This window comes from Sorghum bicolor, chromosome 5, assembly GCF_000003195.3.
Source record: "Sorghum bicolor cultivar BTx623 chromosome 5, Sorghum_bicolor_NCBIv3, whole genome shotgun sequence".
NCBI lineage: Eukaryota > Viridiplantae > Streptophyta > Magnoliopsida > Poales > Poaceae > Sorghum > Sorghum bicolor.
Window position 1 is genome coordinate 52219884 of NC_012874.2, and position 20630 is coordinate 52240513.

General features: G+C 45.9%; 1 protein-coding gene across 1 annotated transcript; it reads right to left on the reverse strand.

Annotated features, from left to right (window-relative positions):
• Positions 2519-4447, reverse strand: LOC8068744 (anthocyanidin 5,3-O-glucosyltransferase). Its single transcript, XM_002450724.2, has one exon. It carries the CDS (start codon positions 4199-4201, stop codon positions 2756-2758), a length of 1446 nt encoding a protein of 481 aa, XP_002450769.1. The 5' UTR covers positions 4202-4447; the 3' UTR covers positions 2519-2755.

Below are 20630 nucleotides of genomic sequence, written 5' to 3' on the forward strand. Positions count from 1 at the left end.
TCTACTCACATATGCTTGATAGTGATCATCCGATTGTGTGAGTGAGCGATTCTAGTGCGTTGCATTGAGAGATTGCATCGAGTGGCACTAGGTGTTCGTGTTGCAAGCCGGTGGTGCTTGTTACTCTTGGAGGTTGCCACCTCCTAGACGGCTTGGTGGCTTGTGACTCCGTTGAAGCACGCAAGGAGATTGTGCGGTGCTCCGGAGAAGAGATTGTGAGGGCTACGGTGCTCACCCCGCGGGGATCGCGAAGAGCAACTCTATTGGATTGTGCGTGTCATTGAGTTACCTCACTTGTGGGTAGGTTCTTGCGGTGTCCTAGTGAGGACGAGGTTCGTGTAACACCTCTTAGCCGCCGAACCACCAAGTGTTGATCGACACAACGGGAACGTAGCTTGGTGGCAACCAAGTGAACCTCGGGAGAAAATCATCATGTCAACATTGTTCTTCCTATTGGTTTGCAAGTCCCTAACCCAAGCTTGTATTTACTTCATATACTTGTGCTTGTGTAGTTGCTCTTGTAATTAGTTAGCTTGTGTAGCTTGCTAGTTACCTTCTTGCTTGTGTAGCTAGAAGTAGTTCCCCTGTGTGACTAATTTGGTTTGTGTAACCTTGTTAGTCACATTGCTTAGTTTGTGTAGCTAAGTAATTTGCGCTCTCTAATTTGGCATTGGTTGCCTTGTTATTGAGCATTGCTAGTGAGCTTAGGAGCTTTGTGCTTTTGCTTACTAGTTGTGTAGGAGCTCTCCGGTTTGCAAAGTACTAGTGGCATAGGTTTGTGTGACCTTGCTTCTAGAATTGGTTAGGTGAGCTCTTGCTAAGCTAGCACCTTGCTTGCTTGTTTAGGATCTTTTCAAGGTGCTAGAGAACTTAGATAGAGGGGTGTAGTCTTGGCTAGGCCGATAGATTTAAATCCGCATTTGTTTTCGGTTAGCCGGCGTAATAAGTTTTAGAAAGGACTATTCACCCCCCCTCTAGTCCGCCATCTCGACCCTTCACACGGACACAAGCATTGTCATACGCCCACGACCAGAGACTTCACAGCAGCGGATTGTGTCACTCAAGGTGATTCTTATTTTATTCGTCATACCTTGATATTTACATATCTTAGCTTTCCATTATTCAAACATTGCGGTGAAATGTTGCAGGACCAAGTCTAGGCTTTAGAGGCCTAGCGAGAGCCTGATCGGCAGAGGATGGAGGCTGTAGAGGCCCAGCATGTGGCGGAGCAGCATCGACAACAACAACAGGTGGCGGAGATTCTCTAGTATATGCAATCTCCTAGGCAACATACGGGTCTAGCTGTGCCACCTTCGCTATTCTCTATACCTCCACCTTCACCTCCCACGCACGGTACTCCTGTAAGTATGAGTATGAGTGTTTAAGTTTGTTGCTAAATGCTTAGGATCAAACCACAATACTACATGCATGTAGCCTAGTGGATGTTTTGTCTGACACATGCAACGTCTTCTCTTTTGTGCAGCCACCATCCGTCAGTTCGAATAGTCCACCTGTCGGGCCCTCTAATGATCCAGGTCATGGTACACCACAGTCGCAGTGGGGACATTGGTGAACCGGATAGTTCTCTTTGCATTTGTTGTTCAGTTGGTGATGCACTTACGATGCACTTGCGTTAATTATTTGCACTTGTGATGGAGTTGTGAATTTGTTTAGATGGACTTTTGATTTGTTTAGATGGAATTGTGACAGACTTGTAGATTTGTTTAGATATAACATTTATGTGATGCGTATGATTTTTATGTGATAGATGTGAGATTTATGTGATGAATATAAGATATATCTAAGATAGCTTTGAAGGATGTGAAATATATGTGATATATTGTGTTTGACGTGTTAAAATGTAAAAAAAAAGAAAAATAAGTTGGTTCTGGTCAGTTTGCCGAGTGCCTGAGGGGGCACTTGGCAAAGAATTTCCAAAAAAATTATTTTTTTGCCGAGTGCCTCATAGCAGGGCACTCGACAAAGAATTTCCAAAAAAATTATTTTCATTGCCAAGTGTCCCTGGGAGAGCACTCGGCAAAGAACTAAAAAAATATTTTCTTTGCCGAGTGTCCCAGGTAGGGCACTTTGCAAAACAATTTTAAAAAATATTTTTTTTTGCTGAGTGTCCCTACACACGGCAAAGAATTTCCAAATTTTTTTTCTTTGCCGAGTGCCCTCTCAAGAAACACTCGATAAAGCAACGTCAGTTACAAAATCATCGTCACGGTATCTTTTGTTTATTGAGTGCTCTCCCAAAAGCACTCGGTAAAATCTTTATCGAGTACCCGATAAAAGACACTCGGTAAAAAATCCTTTAGCGACAAAAAATTTGCCGAGGGTCGTTTGTCGAATGCAATAGCGCATGTTTCCAATAGTGGCAGCACGTCAGCAGCATCACGACATGCTTTTAAGTGAGCCCCACCTTTGCAAACCGTGTAGCAGGCCCTCGACAATTACAGCCACTCAGCCAGGTTAATTTGCAGTGACTTGAGTCGATCGATGGAGACCGTATAGCTTGATCAGAAGAATATAGTAGGCTTTATCCAATCACAACACATAGCCTGTAGGGAAATACAGTAGAACCCCAAAAATTACAGACTAGAAGAACAAGCAAAGATAAAAGTGCGTGTCCACGGTTGGCAACACGAATACAGAATACCAAGAGACAGTCATCTATCCATTCAATACATCGTACCGCTACTCCATTCCACAACACTTGATCGAGAAGACAGCAGAGCATGCCGGCGCCACTTCACGAACGCGACGAAATGTTGTCAAGACCCTGGAGAAATCTGATAAAGTCAGCATGAGACGAGCCCCCTTCCCGGATCATCGCCTTGGCTGCCGCATCTTTGGCCGCCGCTGCCCTCTCCCTGAGCGCTCGCCCACCCTCGGACTCCATCACCCACTTCACCTTCGTCTCCACCTCACCCGCCGCCACCACCTCGCCGTCGTATCCCCTCATCTCCACCCCGAGCTTCATCTCCTGCACGATGAACACCTTGTTCATCTTCTGCTCCGCGTACATGGGCCAGCACAGGAGCGGCAGCCCCGCCGTGATGCCCTCCAGCGTCGAGTTCCACCCGCAGTGCGTCACGAAAGCGCCCGCCGCCCTGTGGCGCAGCACGTCCACCTGCGGCGCCCAGCACTTGACCACGAGGCCTCTGCCATTGGTCCTCTCCAAGAACCCGTCTGGAAGCAGCGCGCCGAGGTCTGGCTCCGACAGCGCCTTCCCCGCGCCCACGGCCAGCTCGTCGTCGACGGTGCGCGGGGTGCGCACCACCCAGAGAAACCTCTGCTCCGACCTCTCGAGGCCGACGGCGACCTCCTTCAGCTGCCTCTCGGAGAACGTGCCCAGGCTCCCGAAGCAGAGGAACACGACGCTGCTGTCCGGCTGCGTGTCCAGCCAGCGGAGGCACTCGTGCTCCATTTCCCCACCGCCGCCGGAGCCGGACACCAGTGGCCCGATGCAGTAGACCGGTGGCGTGGCACGGCCGGGCACGCACAGCCCGTCCCGCAGAGCGCGCACCGCCCGCGTCTCCAGCTCCACGAAGGTGTTGACGACGATCCCGTCGGACGCCGCCATCCGATGGAGCGTCTGGAGGATGGCCATGGCTGCTTCGGGGTCGCTGTCAACTACTCCCGGCAGATCCGACGCCTTGAACGGAGGAGCGCCCGGAAAGGAAAGTGTAGCATCGCCGCCAGCGTCTATGGAAGCTGCGTAGGTGTCTTGGTTGAAGCCGAGGTGGAGGAAGACGGCGAGGTCCCCGGCGCACGAGGCGTAGGAGTAGTAGACGGGCAGCCTGAGTTCGGCCGCGACGTCGAGCGCGTCAGGGCAGAACATGTCGATGACGAGCGCGTCGACGGCGGGCAGCGACCGGAGGAAGTCGCGGAGCGGAGCGTTCATGGCCTTGAGGCAGTCCACCATCTCGAGGACGTAGTACTTTCTGCGACGACCGTCGCCGGAACCAGAATCAGAGGTCGTCGCAGGCGGCAAGACGTGGAAGGAGATGGACGGGTTGGAGGACGCGGCGCGGGCGATCACCGCGGAGAAGTCGAGGGCCTCGAGGTCGAGGGGCGGCTTCACGAGCGCCACGGTGACGGCGACGCCGTGCTGGACAAAGACCTTGGCCAGCTCGATCATCGGCATCAGGTGGCCGGCGCCGAGGCCCGGGTAGAGAACCACAGTTTTCTTCATCTCGCTAGCTGCACGGCTCACCTCGAGTTGGCTCTGGCCTTCTTGGAAGGAAGAGGACGCTGGCGTGTGCTCCACTGATCAGTGATCACTGCTGCATATAACACATATGTGAGTACTGTATGCATGGCAAAATTGGAGTGGAGTCATACCGCACGCTGGCCACATTGGCATGCATGCAGCCAAATGCTTTGGCTGGCGTTGCCCGGGGAAGCTCCTCGAGTGACTTCCAGCTGTGTAAAAGTAGTATATATATAGTTATATACCTTTTTTACATTGTTTGTGAACAGGCCTCCTTGGAATAATTATGATTTATGGGGCCCTATTTTGCTGCCTTGTTGATAGAAACATGAGTTGGTGGCAGCAAATTTGCTGCAGGATCTCTGATGGGGATACTGGCAGCAACTTGTTCATAGGGAGCCATTTAGGCACTGATGGCGAACTACATGCTAGCTTTGATTGCTTTTTGACTACAATATGGTGGTATTTGTTTTTGGACTCCAACCGATGGTGCTAGTTTTTATTGTTTTTGGACCGGCAACCTGATGTGGTGCTAGCTTTTGATCATTGTTAGATTGCTTTTGGTTGAATGGCTTTTGCTCAACAGGGAAACAATGTTTGATTCGCAGCCTGATGACAACAATTGCTAGTTTTTGTAATCATCTATATGCTTCTATGTTGGCTCGATGATGTGAACATGCTAGTGACATGATTACTTATGTACTCGTTTGATATAAATGAAATAATTGAGATTATGTCATCCAAAATTTATACAATATAATTTTATATTATATTAGTCCTGAATATTTGGTCCAGTTTACACTATTTTAAATACTAAAATACACTAGTTTAATTATTTATTCTATTTAATTGAGCTCGATGGATTGTTAGTTGCTAAAAATTGTTATTATAATAAACTGCCAGTCGCTAAAAGCTATAATAAGTTGTTGTACTAAAAGTCATATCTATTGCTACTTACTTATAGCGGCGCCTTTTGTAGCAATGATAGGGGTACAGGCCTTTTAGCAACTCATAAGGGCACTCACAATTTAAGACTCTATCACAGAGTCCAAGACAATTAATTACATATTATTTATGGTATTTTGCTGATGTGGCAGCATATTTATTGAAGAAAGAGGTAGAAAAATAAGACTCCAAGTCTTATTTAGACTCTAAGTCCACATTGTTCGAGGTAATAAATAACTTTAGACTCTATGATAGAGTCTGCATTGTGAGTGTAGGCCACTCTCAATGGGGGTTTCATTAGAGTTTCATGCACATTAAATATGCTGATGTGACACTATATTAATGAAGAGATAGATGATAAGAGTTTCATGGGAGTAGAGAGAGTTTTATCCCCATGAAACTCCTATGCACTGTTTCCAAAATATTGATGTGTTGGAAACTGTGACATGAAACTACCATTGAGAATGGGAAAAAAATTGGATGCGCGATGGGCTCATCAATCCGGTCGTGCGCCCCTGCGCTCAATCTCCGACGCGTGGCAAGGAAACAAATCAACGCTTGCAGGAGGGGTGGCTCCTACGAAGGGCTCGTGGACGTCTGGCTCTGGCTGCCAACGCTTTTGCCCGCGGCTCGGCTCGCAGCACCACGCGCGAGCGCATACCGGAGTTGCAACAGATTATAAGGGGCTGTTTGGTTGCCCGCATGTGGTCGAACGAGCATCTCAGGATGCAACCGGCTCATGTTTGGTTGCCTGGAGCTGTCCCCGAGCCTGGCTGAGCACATGCAAAAGGTCTCTCCGGGCCTGGCTAAGGAGGAACGGCCAAATCGGCCGTTCTTTCTGGGCCTGGCTGGCTCGGACAGCTGTTTAGTTTGCTAATAATGGTATTAGTGTATAATTAGTAAATATTAAATGATATTAATATGTTTTAAAGATATTTAAAGCATAATTAGATAAAATAAGAATGTTAAGAGTATATTTACACAAAATAAAAATTTTAATAATAATCTTATAATATTTTTTGTTTCATGCAACATGTCTCGTACACACAACCAAATAACATCTCGTCTCAGCCGGGCTAGCCAGATACAACCAACCAAACACGATAACATATATGCATTCAGCCTGTCCCATGTGAGCCAGGCTCTGATATACAGCCAGGCTCTGCTACTACGTGAACCGAACAGGCCCTAAGTTCCTGCAAGCGTTGAAGTTCTTTACCGGCGGCGCGTCCTGCTTCCTGCAAGGAGGATTCCATGGATGGCGTCGGCATGACCTCCTTCGCAAGGGCGCGTACTCTAGCTTTCTGTGGGGGCAAGGCCATAGGCGATGTAGGCAGCACCTCATCATAGGGCACGTGCTTCAGCTTCCTGCGGTGGCAACGACATGGATGCCATCGTCGGCACGGCACAACCTCCTCCGCCAGGTCGGTGCCGCTGCACAGCAGTGGATGATCTGCTGCTACTTGGTGTGGCCGCGAGCCTGCCGTTGCCTCTGCTGTTGGCTGCCGCCTCCACTTATGAGCGTCAGGTAGCAGCCGCGCGAGCACCTGAGCCGAGGAGCCGCGGTGGAGTCCGGTGTGTCTAAGCGAAGAGCCGAGGGGAGCCAGGGATATGCGCCTCGAGTGCTGACCCTTTGATTACAACCAATGACACATGGCGTTCATCAGCTACTGGGGCGTATCTGACGCAGAATGAGCCCATCGCGCATCCAATTTTTTTCCGGAGGATGGCCTAAGCAGTCGCTATAAGGTTGTGATGTACTGTCTGTCGAACTGGCCTCTTCACATTTTGTTTCCCCACGAGGTATTTCTCACAAAAAAAATGTGCTAATGAATCCACAATTAAGTTTGCACGCTTGCAATGGCTAGCTATATAGTTTAACCTGTGTCCCACTATACGATACTTCACATAAGGCCCAAATCTTATTGGCCGCATGTGTGCCGATAATATTAGCAGTGCACCCGTCACTGATAATGGAAAAGAAGGGGGCAAGGTAGGGTGCAGTGGGCAGGCGTTGAGCGGAACTGCCAGAGGCGAGGTTGCTGCAGCCGGGGTCAGGGATGAGATCAGTTGCACATAAGAGCAACTCCAGCCCAGCATGCAAATTGGGCCCCTATTTTTTCTATTTATATGCTGGGCTGCATACAATAGGGGGCCTGAAATTTAGGCCAACTCCAGCCCAACAACTCCAGCTCTGCTCACACGACGCACCCGCACGCACGCCAACTCTAGCTCCAACTCGCACGCACGCCGCCGTCACCGTCTCCACTCGCAAGCTCGTGTCCCTGCGCCGTCCTCCCGCCTCCATTTTCGATCTCGAGCGCAGACTGCAGGCGCCCCGCCTGTGCGCCGCTGTCACCGTCAGTAGCCGCGCCGCGCGGGAGCCGACGCGGTTCTTGCTGCCGCCGCTCACCGTGTGGGTGCGCTCACCGCGTTGCCCGGTTCTTGCTGGGTTTGAGCCTCCATCTTCGCGTGCGCTGCCACCTCGGCTTCACCAGCTGATTCAGCAAACACGTGCGCTGCCCGGGGCTTCCTCCGCCGCTGCTTCGGCGCCGCCGCAGCGTCCCCCTCGGTGCCCTCCGCCGCGTCCGGCGCCTTTTCTTTCCGCCGGCTTGTTGCCACCCGACTCCTTGTTCCGAGCTCAGAAGCAAGCCGACAGAAGCTGAGGAGCGGAGCAGGAGCTGAGCCGGAGCTGAGGAGCTGAGCAAGAGCGGAGCAGAAGCAAGCCGGCAGCCCAACGCTTCTGGCAAGTCGTCACCACGACTCAAGGTCTTGTGGATTGAATGTGATCTGAATGTTTGTTTCAGAGTGACTGAAGGTTGTTTCTGAATTGAGATTCTGGTCATGTGGACTGAATGCGATTTGAATGACTGAATGTGATCTGAATTTTTGTTTCAGAGTAACTGAAGATTGTTACTGAATTGAGATAGCAGATGTAGACTTGTTGTGTCAATTTGATCATGTCAAGATTCTAATTGGCTCGATTTACTGATGTTAATTTAATATAGCAAAAGAGATTACGACTTGCAGTCTCTAAAATAGTTCACCTTGCCTACATCTCTTGTGGTTCTTTGCAGTAATATGTCTTGTGGTTAAACAAAAACAGAATTCTCCATGCTGAACCTTGAACACAGAATTGCAGTATCTAAAATAGTACTTACATCGTTTTACTCCATGCGCTTGCTTGCTTCTGATAATTCCTTCAGTATATATTTGTCCATCATCTAGTAGTAGAGACAGGAAACAAGCATACATGCCAGAACATACATGCATTCTAAAACCAATGGCAGAAATTTTTCTTTCTTCTTAAAACAATGGCAGAACATACATGCCAGCTTAACTATCTAGTTTGAAACCAGCATTCTGAAATGAAACAAGAAACAAGCATGGAAAACAGGAACATATCAGGAGGTGCACAATGCAATTTCCAGAAAATTTCTGCTTACATTCAGTTTGACTCAGATAAAGTACTGTGGGAAATACAGATAAATATAAAGACGGACATAAGTTGACATAAGTGACTCCACTCTCACCAAACCTACACTGCACTCTCATCACTAGCCGTCTCGCCTACACTAGCACTCATCGCCTTCACAATCTTTGCTCTCTTCGCCTTCACGTATGCCCTTTGATCATTGTCCATGGTTGTCACATCACAAAACATAATTTTTTGCTCCTGCTCCCACTGCAGCCGCTCCTCCTCCATCTTAAGCTTGCGCTGCTCAAGCATCATGTCCTTCTCCCACCTTTCTTTCTTCATCATATGTTCCTTGGTCTTCATTACCAACAAATTTTGCATCATATCCTTGTACTCGTCATCTCCTTCATTCTTTTTCAGCTTCTCTTTGGATTGCTTTCTACCTGGAGGTCGGGCTTTCTTGGCAGAAGGGATTGAAGAGCTCTCTTGGCCTTGGGCGGTTGACTCATCGTTCTTTTGTTCACTTCCTACCGAAAGGTTGAGCTCCCTGGACTTGGTCGGCTTCTTGTTGGCTTCAAGCGTTGATTCGAACTTCTGAGTGTGCCTCAACGTGAGCCAACACTGTTCGAATTGACAATTTTTGCCATTCGCTTTTCTGGCATACCTTGCGTGGGCTTCCAGCAGCTGCAACAAAGATCAAGTGCATTAGATATATAGGAAGGACAAGATATGGGATGAACTAGGTGCAAGATCACTTATATGCTCTTGGTATGGAATGCCGCTTGGATGACGACGCTGGACCTCCTCGTAGTAGCCTTGGAATTTCATGCACTCCTTTAGTATGATCCCAAAGCGAGGCTCGAGTGAATTGGGAGTCCTATCGGACTCAAAGTCCCTATTCATGTGAAAATCATTTGCGATCCTCTCCCAATAAGTTTTTCCTGACTGCTGATTCCCTATGATAGGGTCATTGCTGATATGAATCCAAGAATTGCAAAGTTGGATATCTTCAAGATTAGTGTAGTTGTTGCCTCGCTTTGATTTGCTGCCAGTACTTGGACTGGCATCCTCCTGCACTTCCTGCTGCCTCAACAATTCTAAATCATCATCCACTTCATGTGTCAAAATGTTTGTGAAATATCCACTTCCTGGTGCACTTGAAGCCCTTGGTTGCTGCAAAGAAATATATACAGAAATGAGTGCTACCAGTTTACAGAGCTTGGTGTATTTGGCGATTCAATGACAAAGAATTCAGTCATTTAATTTGTCAAACTGCAGTAGATATAATTGTGTAAATAAGAGCAACATGATTATAATATTTTTTTAGAAACCATCAATATAATAATTATTCCAGCACATTCAGAAAATGGCAGCACATAGGATCTGTCACATTCAGAAAATATTAGTGGCCATAATCAGTATGTCTTGGCAGTCCCAGGCAGTCCCACACGAGGGCAGCATCCAAACAGTTCCTACTTGAATACAGAAGGTGTTCTAACAATCAACACATGCCAGAATACCAGTGTCAACCTATGTTCAGATTAGAAAGGTGAGATCATGCTGAGATGTCGCAGTAAATATGTTGCAGATTAAAGTGAGGACTTGAACAAATATATGATGGAAACACTTCTAGCACAACTACAGTATGCTAATGTTGACAATCAGGATTACAATATTTAGCAACATTTATAAGATAATAATCAGAGTCGAACTTATACATATTTCTGCAATCAGGCAAAAAGCATTAGCATGACAGCAATTTGCACCAGGATTGATGTACCATAGTCTGTTTGACTGTTTCAATGTTTTGGCACCAAATTAAGACATTCCAGCAAACTCTTTTTGATGTAGTTTATGATGTCAGATGAACATTAAGAAGACAGATGTGCACAATAGATCGGCTACTGCAGTAATAAACATGTACAGAGAAAGTAACAGACATAATGAAATGCCAAGGCATTGCTACTTTTCCTCTTAGTTCCATTCAGAAAATGGCAGCACAAAGGTTTTTGGTCCATCTCATTTTTGGCAGCACATAGGCTCCCTGGTCAGGTCCATTGTTTTATTTAGCTGTCTATACTCTAAATCTGCATTCAAATGGGGGCAACATTGTTTCATGGCTGCAAATAAATAAAGCCAGGAAATACCCATGATACACCTTTGGCGATATGAGATGGATCCGAACCAAATTAAGATACAAAGAATTCAGCTAATTGATCAATTAGCTCAACTCACCGAGTAATCAGGCGTCCAATGGTTGGGGCTAAAGTCGTCGTCGGCGATCTGGTAGACTTCTGCTGGTGATGTTGTGATTCTGCCGGCGTCCCAGGTGGCGGCGTGAGGCTCTGTGAAGCTCAATGCGCGAGGGCCGAGTGTAGGTTGGGCATTGGGGAGCCGACGAGGTACGCCGCAGCCGACGCCGCTGCTCCGAGAAGGCATCCTGCAACCATTGCGGCCGCCGCCGGGAGAAGACATCCTGTTGCCACTTCCGTTGCTGCCGGGAGAAGCAAGTTCTTGGCGACGAGGTAGGTTGGCGTCGACAGAAGACGTGGCTGGACGGGAATGCGGCGCGATGAACTGAGCACGACGTCGCGTGGTAGACATCGTCGGACGGGGAGGCAGCCCGCCTCCGGAGAATCCTCCTGATGATGTGCTGTCGTCCATAGGCTACACTGGTGGCGCTAGGGTTGCGGCGAGCGCGGATCACGATGGCCTACGACACCTTGGGGAGATGGAAGCAAGGAGGGGACGAGGACGGAGCACCTTGGGGAGGAGGGGACAAGGGCAGTTCGCCGGCGAGGGGAGATGCGCGGTAGGGCGCACGCAGTCTGCACGCGTGGTCGGAGATGGAGGCGGGAGGACGGCGCAGGGACACGAGCTTGCGAGTGAAGGCGGCTGCGCTCGTATCTTCTGCCTGGCGGCGCTTGGAGAGGAGGGGGGGCTTGCACGGAGGGCAAGGAGGAGGAGGCGGCGGCGGGATGGCGTCGGGAACGTCGGGGATGTCTGGGGCGTCGGAATGGGAGACGGAAGCCGGACGAGAGGATAGGATCCCCCTATTCCTGCGGGCCTCTGAGTAAAATTTAGGAGTCCTTCTAAAATGGGAGCCTAAATAGGAGGCCCACTGGAGTTGTTTTTTTCCCTCAACCTCCTAAAATTTAGAATGGAGGCCTGTTTAGGAGGCCCACTTGAGTTGCTCTAAGGGTGTGCCTCATAATGTACGCCAATATGTCTCCTAGTGCGCGTGCGTCAGGATAAGAGTCGCACATAAGGGCGTGTACATCAGGTCCCTTAACCACATCCTTTGATCGCATTGTTTACAAATAAAACAACCCATGGGAGCTGGCTGATGCAACTATTAGGGAAGCCCCATTTGTGAATCCGAATCGCCCCAACCTTGATATATTTAGGCATTTTGAGGCTATTATGATACGGGATGATAAGAAGCCACAAGTCCTGGATAAAACATGGGAAACAGAAGAAGAGGTAACGTTTTTCTCTTTACCCAAAAGTGACCTAAAGTCTATGCTTATATCAAAAGGTGTGCAATTCACTACGGCGGCGATGCTGAGTGATTGTCTTTGCTAAGTAAGATGGCAGCAACTAGAAGAGAGGGGTGCAATGACTTGAGTGCTAGCAAGTGGTGAAGGAGGCTAGAATAGATTAATTAGATGATTATGGAGCAGCGCCACAGAAACATGTGATAGGAAGTTGTCAGTCCTGTTTGGATATAGGTGGATTCACCTCAATTCACATGTGTTGAGGTGGATTCATGTGGAATTTAGTTTAAGTCCACTCCAAAGTCCAAACCACCCCAACACATATGAATTGATACAGATCCTACTACATCGAATCAAAGTCTCTATTGGTGCTTCGCATGGAAACAACATTCTCATAGGTATGTGAGACTTTGAAAGGGCATGAGTGGGAGTTGTGACATTTTTATCTGTAAGGAGGCTGGCATTGAAAATGCACGGGGTAGGATGGGTGATACGATAGTGACACTAGTAGGTTTGTAACCCCTTTTTACAGGCGGTTTGGCGAACCGCCTATGTTCCGTGGCTTGTTGTTGACGGTCCTTAATGCTCACATTTAACCGTCAACTAATCATGGAAAAGGATCCAAATGCAACCAACATCCAGACTTAGGGTTTTCTCTGACAGAATTTCACGAGTTTTGGTATTTCTCTATTTCTGCAGGGGGTTATCAGGAAATATGGAGAAAAGGCCAACACGTCGGGTTTACATAGAGATATTAACGTGTGCGCCAATTTTCTATCATCTAGAGGACTCCAGAAGTAACGAGAACGAACGGGAGGCCGAGCGGGCCCAGGGGTAGGGAGCCCGCCCTCCCCCCTTGGGCGCCCGCCCTGCCTTGGTGACCAATCAGGGCAGGTCTCGCGGATCGTGCTCCACCGCCTTTGAGGATCAAGAAAAACCATACGATTAAGGTCGGTTTGATCCGACGGCCCACGTTCATTTGGAAGGGCTATATAAGCAAGCTCCTGGCCCCTGGAGAACATACCTCTTCTACAAAATCAAAACTAGGGTTTCAATTATTCATCCAAGTAGAGATGATCCCTCTAGTTCATCTAGTTCTAGTTCTAGTTCATCTAGTTCTAGTTCTTAGTTCTAGTTGTAATCTAGAAAATAGGAAGAGAGAAGAGGAAAGTGGAGGAGGAGCCGGATCTGTCGGATCTTCCTCAACATTGTACTTTTGCAGCAACTGGTTCGTTCTTCATCGTTCTCCAAGTTCTTCAATTCATAATTTCTGAGTTCCTTAATTACTTTTATTTGCATTCAAGTTATTTATTGGATTCCCTCTTGCATCAAGTGCTCTAGTCTTTGAAACGCTAGAGTAGTAATTAATAGATTAAACGTGGTGTTTAGTCTTGCAATTACCTGGAATTGCACCCAATCCTGTGGATTGTTGTGGTAGCCCTAGGGTAGTGACACCTCTAACGGTCGACGTATTCCACCTCGTTCGGATCGGTATTTGTAGGACCGTAGTCAGAGCTTCCTAGCCCCCTTCTCATCTCTTTTCTGTGGTTAGTGTTCTGATGTCCAGAAATAAATAATCTTTGAAGTAATTCTTGATTCTTAGATCAGCTAGAGAACTCTTAGAAAACTTCCTCTCTTCCCACCAAAAATAATTATATAGTTATCCTTAGGTGATCTTGAATCTTAATTAGTACACTCACGTTCCCTGTGGAAATCGATACTCTAGAATACTCCCAGGTGAAAGCTACATTGGTATCCGTGCGCTTGCGGATTTTTCTGTTTGCGTTTAAAATACCCAACACCTGTGGAAATAAATTTTTTCACAGTCGGGTAACTGAGAACCGTCTGTGGAAATGCATTTCTACGGTCGGTTCAGTTATATCAACCGTCTGTAGAAATCTTTTTCTAGAAAATATAAAATCGGTTTTTAAAAATAGGAAAAAAATTAATACAGGGAAGGCCCACTGGCTATTAAAGAAAAGATTTTAATATGAAAAAGATTTTAAATATATGAAGTCGTACATTTTTTCGCGTAAAATTATAGTCGGTGGGATTCGAACCTAAGACCTCATCCTTGCGTGTACCCTTCTCTACCACTCCACCTATCACTTAGTTGTGTTTGTATTAGAGTTTAGTTCCCCACATATTATCATTAACTAAGCATAAATTGATTATTTGAGACCCTAAATGGATTCAAATGGAAAAGTTGTCAACTACAAAGTTTTACAACTTTTTAAGATCTACAACTTTTATATTGGTAGTTCCTTCATCCGAGGTCATTTATAAAATTTGAATTTCAAATTTGAGAAATTCAAACGTAGTTTTCAATGACAAGATGATTTGAAATCAAAAAATTATCAACTACAAAGTTTCATAACTTTTCAAGATCTACAACTTTCATTTTGACGGTTTTTTCAAACAAGGTCATTTGAAAAGCTCAAAAAATTCAAGTTTAAATTATTTCTACAGGCGAATTTCTTAAGAAACCGCCTGTAGGATAAGCCAATTTCTTTCCTCAGACATTCTTTAATTAAAACCGTCCGTAAAAATTATGTTCCACCATTGGCTTTGAGCACTTCTGTACTAGTGTGAGGGAATATAATTTAGTATTCATGGTATAAATCAGTCCAAAACATCATGCTAAACATAATTACGAGCATTGAATATTCCTCTTGTTTTAGATGTGGCTTCACTATGCAGGTTATGGTTTCAAAAATGGGTCCACGGGGTTGAAATGGTGCTGGTACTTGCGACATCAAGGTGATACCACATCATTTGGAAAGTCTGATAATTTGTAGTGCTACAATTATCAACGCGCTTACATTTTCTTACTGGGATAGAAATGGGCGTCGGCACAGAACACAATTTTGGGGTGGCAATCTTGGGAATACCCAAATGGATGGTGAGTAATCTTAACAAATGATACAAGGCAGACATGATGCATGGTATCTTTCATTATTGGCTTAATTCAAATAATCCAAAACACAAGTATTGAAAATTTTAGGTAGGGTTATATTTGTTGCAATATCTTTCCTTTGTAAGAAACAATTTCTAGAATCGAATGGGTATGAAGATAAAAGGCCTACTAATCTTTGCACTGCACTGCTGCTCATGATATAGCAAATGGTGTCTAGATCAGGCCAGGTCAGGTTAAACTTTGGGATTTGAGCAAATTTGGCCAAAATCTCAGTGATTTTTTAATAGACGCTTTGCAATGAATTGAGTTTTGAGTGTTTTAAATATTATAAAAATTTAATACGATTACATATATCCATACATTGAGATGGAAGTTAAGAAATATAATGAAAAGAAAATCGGCTCAAGAGTCCTCTAGTTGAAAGAAGGCGATGCAAATAAAGGATTCAGTATGGATCATTTATGTGGTACTAGCCAAAACATTGAAATTGGCCAAAATTCCATCGATATTTTGAACCATATGCCAACTATTTTCATAAATCAATGCAAAAGGTCATAGCAGGCAAGGGCTTAGGGATGGTGGCCAATGATTCTTCATCGAGTAACTTCTTTGTAAAGTTAAGAAAATTTATTTGATTTAGTTGTCATTTTTTGTTTTTGTTTACCAATAATGATTAGCTCTATAGGTTGTTTGAAAGCTGAGAAGCTAAAAAATGTTTTGCATTTTCATAGGGGTATTATTTATACTCGATGGTTTAACCCCTTCCCTTTTTATTTTCCCAAATGGCCAAGGGTATTTCAATAGATATTCACACAATTCCCTAAAATGAAAGAAAAATGATGTCAGGAATAAATTTGTAGCAAAATAATTTCTAATGCAAAATGTTGTATATTATACACATGTCTTTTGTACTCCTATAGAGTTTGAGATTTCATTTATACCATTCTATCTATCTGCAATTTGACAATAGAAAAAAATGAATCTGTTTCCTAGAGTTAATATATCCTACTACTACAAAATAGTTTAGTACAACAGGTTCAAAATGGAACCCTTAGTGATGCCTCAACACTATTGTTTGGAGCCAGCCATGGCTACTAATAATCGGGGAAGCCAAGAATTATGCCACTGCCAATTTGAGCCTCAAGCCAGCAATGATAGTGTGCATATCACTGTCAATGATAGTCACATCTACTGCCGATTTGTCCCACAAAATAACAGTGATAGTCAATTATTACTGAAAATTCTTCCTACCAATCGGAAGTGGTATGTCTACATTATATAACAAACCTTTGTTTCGCTAACATGACTAAAGGAGCCATTTTTCTCAACTTCTTCCATTGCTGTGGCCATTTTCCAAAATTTCACAAGGATCGCACTACCGGACTCAGGAGCTTTGCCGTGTGCCTCAGGCACACGGCAAAATGCCCAAAGCACACGGCAAAGACTTTGTCGTGCGCTACGCACGGCAAAGAGTGCACGGCACAGTAGCTGACGGTGAAGACCATTTTTGCCGTGCGCCAGCCGCCGGGCACAAGGCAAATCCTAATGCCGTGTGTCTTTTTGACACTCGGCACATAAAAGCAACGTAACGGCCGTCATCAGCTTTGCCGTGCACCACATCACACGGCTCAGGGCAAAGTAATTATTTTTAAAAAGCACAAAAAGATGCTTTGCCGTGTGCTGCCTGATCAGGCACACGGCAAAATGGGAGGCTTTGCTGTATGCTGCCTTACCAGGCACACGGCAAAATGAGAGGCTTTGTCGTGTGCTGCCTGACCAGGCACACGGCAAAGCCAGTTCCCAGGTGGCTCTGGCCACCATCTTTGCCGTGTGCCTTAGGATACAGTACACGACAAACAAGCTCTTTGTCGTGTGCAACGCACGACCTCTATGGTCAATTGTTTTGCTTGTTTAGCTGCTTTGCCATCAAAACAAACAGATATATATCATAGATCACACATATACATTCATAAGCATCACATATCACATATATATCATAAATACGACAAATCCATCACATAAACTCCATGTCCATCTCATGTAGGCGACAACCAACACATAAACTCCATGAACACATATAAACCCACAAGCATCACATAATGTCCATAACCATCACAAGTCCCACTCCATGTGTCCCACATCATGAATCACAGTCCACCTACCTCGGCCACTCCATGCGTCCCACCCCGATCCTCCTTGTTGCCTAGGAGGTGGATCGTTTGACGCCGCCGATTGATTCTACACAAAGTTAAATATGTTGCATGTGTTAGACAAAGGTTATAAATAGAAGTGTTGTCTAACAACGGATATATGGACTTAACAAACGTTATAAACAGAAGGCAAACTCACAGGAGTGTTGACATGTTGTATAGGTTGGAATAACTCAGGTGGAGGAGGTTGACCTACAACTGCTCCAAGACTTTGCATGTACTGGAACATCGCGCTCATCCTTTGTTGAACAACCTCCTATTCTATCTCCTGCCTAAGTCTTTGTTCCACCCTTAGCCTCTCTGATTTGGCCAGCCGCTCCTATAAAATTGACAACAATGTTATAATGCAAAGCAAACGTATGTCGAAATCAATGAACGGCGAATAAAACAGAAATTACCTGAAGAGATGCCACAATGCTCATCGTACTGTTCGGCCGTTGGCGTATGGGCGCGCTCGAGCTTGTGCTCGTTGCTCGGATCTGGGCTAGGCTGGGAACAGTTCTGGAATCCAAGCTGCCGTCACCAATCATGTACCGGCCACGAACCTTCCCTCCTCCCGCCCTCATGACGACTTCTCCATCAATGTCATGGGCGGCGGGATCGTAGTCCGGCCCATATACCTCCTTTGTCGTCTCTATGTACTGAGTGAGGCGTGTATGGACGAAGGGGTTGCTGTACGACAAGGTCGGAGCATCTGGGTTGTAGGGAACGTCCGTCTTGTACTTCTCCTAGTGTCCCATCGCGTACGCTTGGAAGGTGGAGACTTCCTGACCATCATGTGCCTGTGACTGCAAAAGAAACAACAGTATGATTAGAAATTATGCCAAATTGAGCATTATACGAGAGAAGTGGATTTAGCTTACCCATCTAGCTCTGTATCCATCAAGGCTAAGAATGCCTTGATGGTGTGCTAGACCTTGCATCAAGGCGCGCTGCTCCCTATGAGCACTGTGCGACTCTGACCACTCAGGAGTGAACCACCTGTCTACAATTAGCTCCCAGCAACGGACGTTCGCATTGCACCACCACGGAGGAACCTACACGACATCAAGCATGTGACATATAGGAAGATCATATTAAGGTTACTTAATCTTAGGAAAGAAAATATTATTAGTGTTGCATATTTACCTTCATGAATTCTTCCTTGGTCAGCATCATGGTTCTGGCCACAGTTTTGGTCACCTTTCAAGAAAGGTACTGGGCGTTTTACGTCACGATGGACTGGACACAACACTCGTAGTGCATGTCCAGTACGAGCTTGTGGCATGCATTGAAAGCCACTTGGGGAGGCCCATCCTCATATCCAGGCTCGCATCTGAAGAAATCATGCATAGAGACACGATATGTCAAATAATTATTATTTGAAGAATTTGTAGTGAATGCGATGTATTGAGCAACGTAGGATTATGCAAAGACTTACCCATAGCTCCGTGCACACTCGCACTACCTTGTTGTCAAAGACCCTGCCCCTGCGATCCTCTGTGTCACGGGCAGAGGTGTAGTGCGCAAACGTGTAGGCTGGCTCCATTTTTCCGGCATGTTGAACAATGCCAGGAAAGTGGCGCCTGCACAAAATCCCCAGAATGCCATTGGGCTGGCGACTATGGTAACCGCCTTGCACAATGATGAAAGTCCTACACAAGTGATGAAGAGAAATTATTAGTTCACTACAAGAAATAATAAAGTAGGAATAACATGTAAAATTAGTTACCTTTAGCAACTCGGACGAATCACCGAAAGTCTCTCATTACGCATCCCTCGCTTCGGGAGACGAGAGGGACCTCTCAAGTAGACAACCGGCTGACCAGAAGAGGGGCCTCCCTCTGCCGAACCAGAAGCGGTGCCCCCTGCCTCCTCCCCCTCCTCCTCGCCGTCCTCGTCCCCCTCGTCCTCATCGTCCCCCGCCTCCTCTTGCTGCTCCTCCTCGTCCTCGTACTCGTCCTCATCCTCATCCCTGTCCTCCTCCTGAGGCGGTGGCGACGGTGGTGGGGTAGGCTCACGACCCCGTCGTCCTCGTCCTCATCCTTGTCCCCCTCGTCCTCGTCCTCCTCCTCCTCCTCCTGCTCCTCCTGCTCCACCCTTACCTTTGCCTCCACCCGTTACCAAACCTTTAGCATTCGAGGCCATTTGTTTCTACACTGCCTGTAACTTCCTGATACCGCCCACCATCTTTATTCTCGCACCTACAAAATGAGACCAAAAAAATGGTTATAAATAGATGCAGCATAAATAAGACATAATTATAAATAGATGCAAAGTAAATAAAACAATATTAGAAGGTAATGTAGCATTACATGTATTAGAAATATTTGTCATGATCCGGATTAGCTGGATCATAAGATGGGTCATCACTATCATACATGTCGATAAGATTCGCTCCGTCCGAAGGAGGAATGTTGGCATAATTGACATCGCCTATATGTAATTGCCGAAGTAATTCCATGTCCTTTGCATTTTCAACCTCATCTGCATCGTCGCCTTCAACAACTCTTTCATAATCTACTTCCATTCTGATTGGCTCAGTTAAGTCTATTGCAAAAGTCCCTTCTAGCCCCTCTTCTTGAAAGAACTCTCTGGCATATGTGTTAGGGTTAAAGACATAGTCATCATCGTTTGGCATAGGTAGTTTACCGTGTGGTGATACCTTGTTCACAACATACCAACCTTTAAGATTCTCTTTGGTTTGACATGGATATGGAAGATAATAAACTTGTGTGGCCTGTTGAGCCATGATATAGACATCTTCTCCTGCTAACTCACAATCCTGTCGAATTTCAACTAGACCAAGATTAGGTGTCTTTCTCGTTACTGCAGGATCAAACCAATGACATTTGAATATGATGGGATTAAGAGGTTTGCAACCATAGAATGAGAGTTCGTATATTTCTTCAACTCTTCGATAGTAATCAACCACATCATCTCCGTGCGTGAAAACTCCACTATCTGTGGTTGCTCGATTGGGCCGACGTTGCTCGTGTCTTGTTGTGTGAAATCGATAGCCATTGACATCATAACTGGAAAATGTCCTGACTCTATATGCAAAACCATCAGCAAGCAGTCTCAACTCGGCACTCATGTTTTCATCATTTTGGCCCTGCAAGCTCGGGCCAGATAGTTAGTTATATGATTCGCACGTATGATCGAATTGAAATATGAAACTAAATTAGACAATACCTTATGTTTGAACCACGAAATGAAATCGGGCATTCCACTTCCCACTCCCTTTTTAAGAAGGGTCTCAGATTCCTGAGGGCTAGGATCCCTAGATAGATGCCAGATTTCTTGAAGAAATTCCCTATACCAATGAGGAAGAAGGGGGTTCAGGGCAGAATATTGACTATTTGAGAACAAATTTGTTGAGAATAGTGACTTACCCTATGTATGGCTGCACTTCTATAAGGTTGCACAATACATATAACATGAT

Excerpts from the sequence above, each read along its gene's own strand:
- LOC8068744 (XM_002450724.2), bottom strand. The coding sequence starts at position 4,201 with ATGAAGAAAACTGTGGTTCTCTACCCGGGCCTCGGCGCCGGCCACCTG.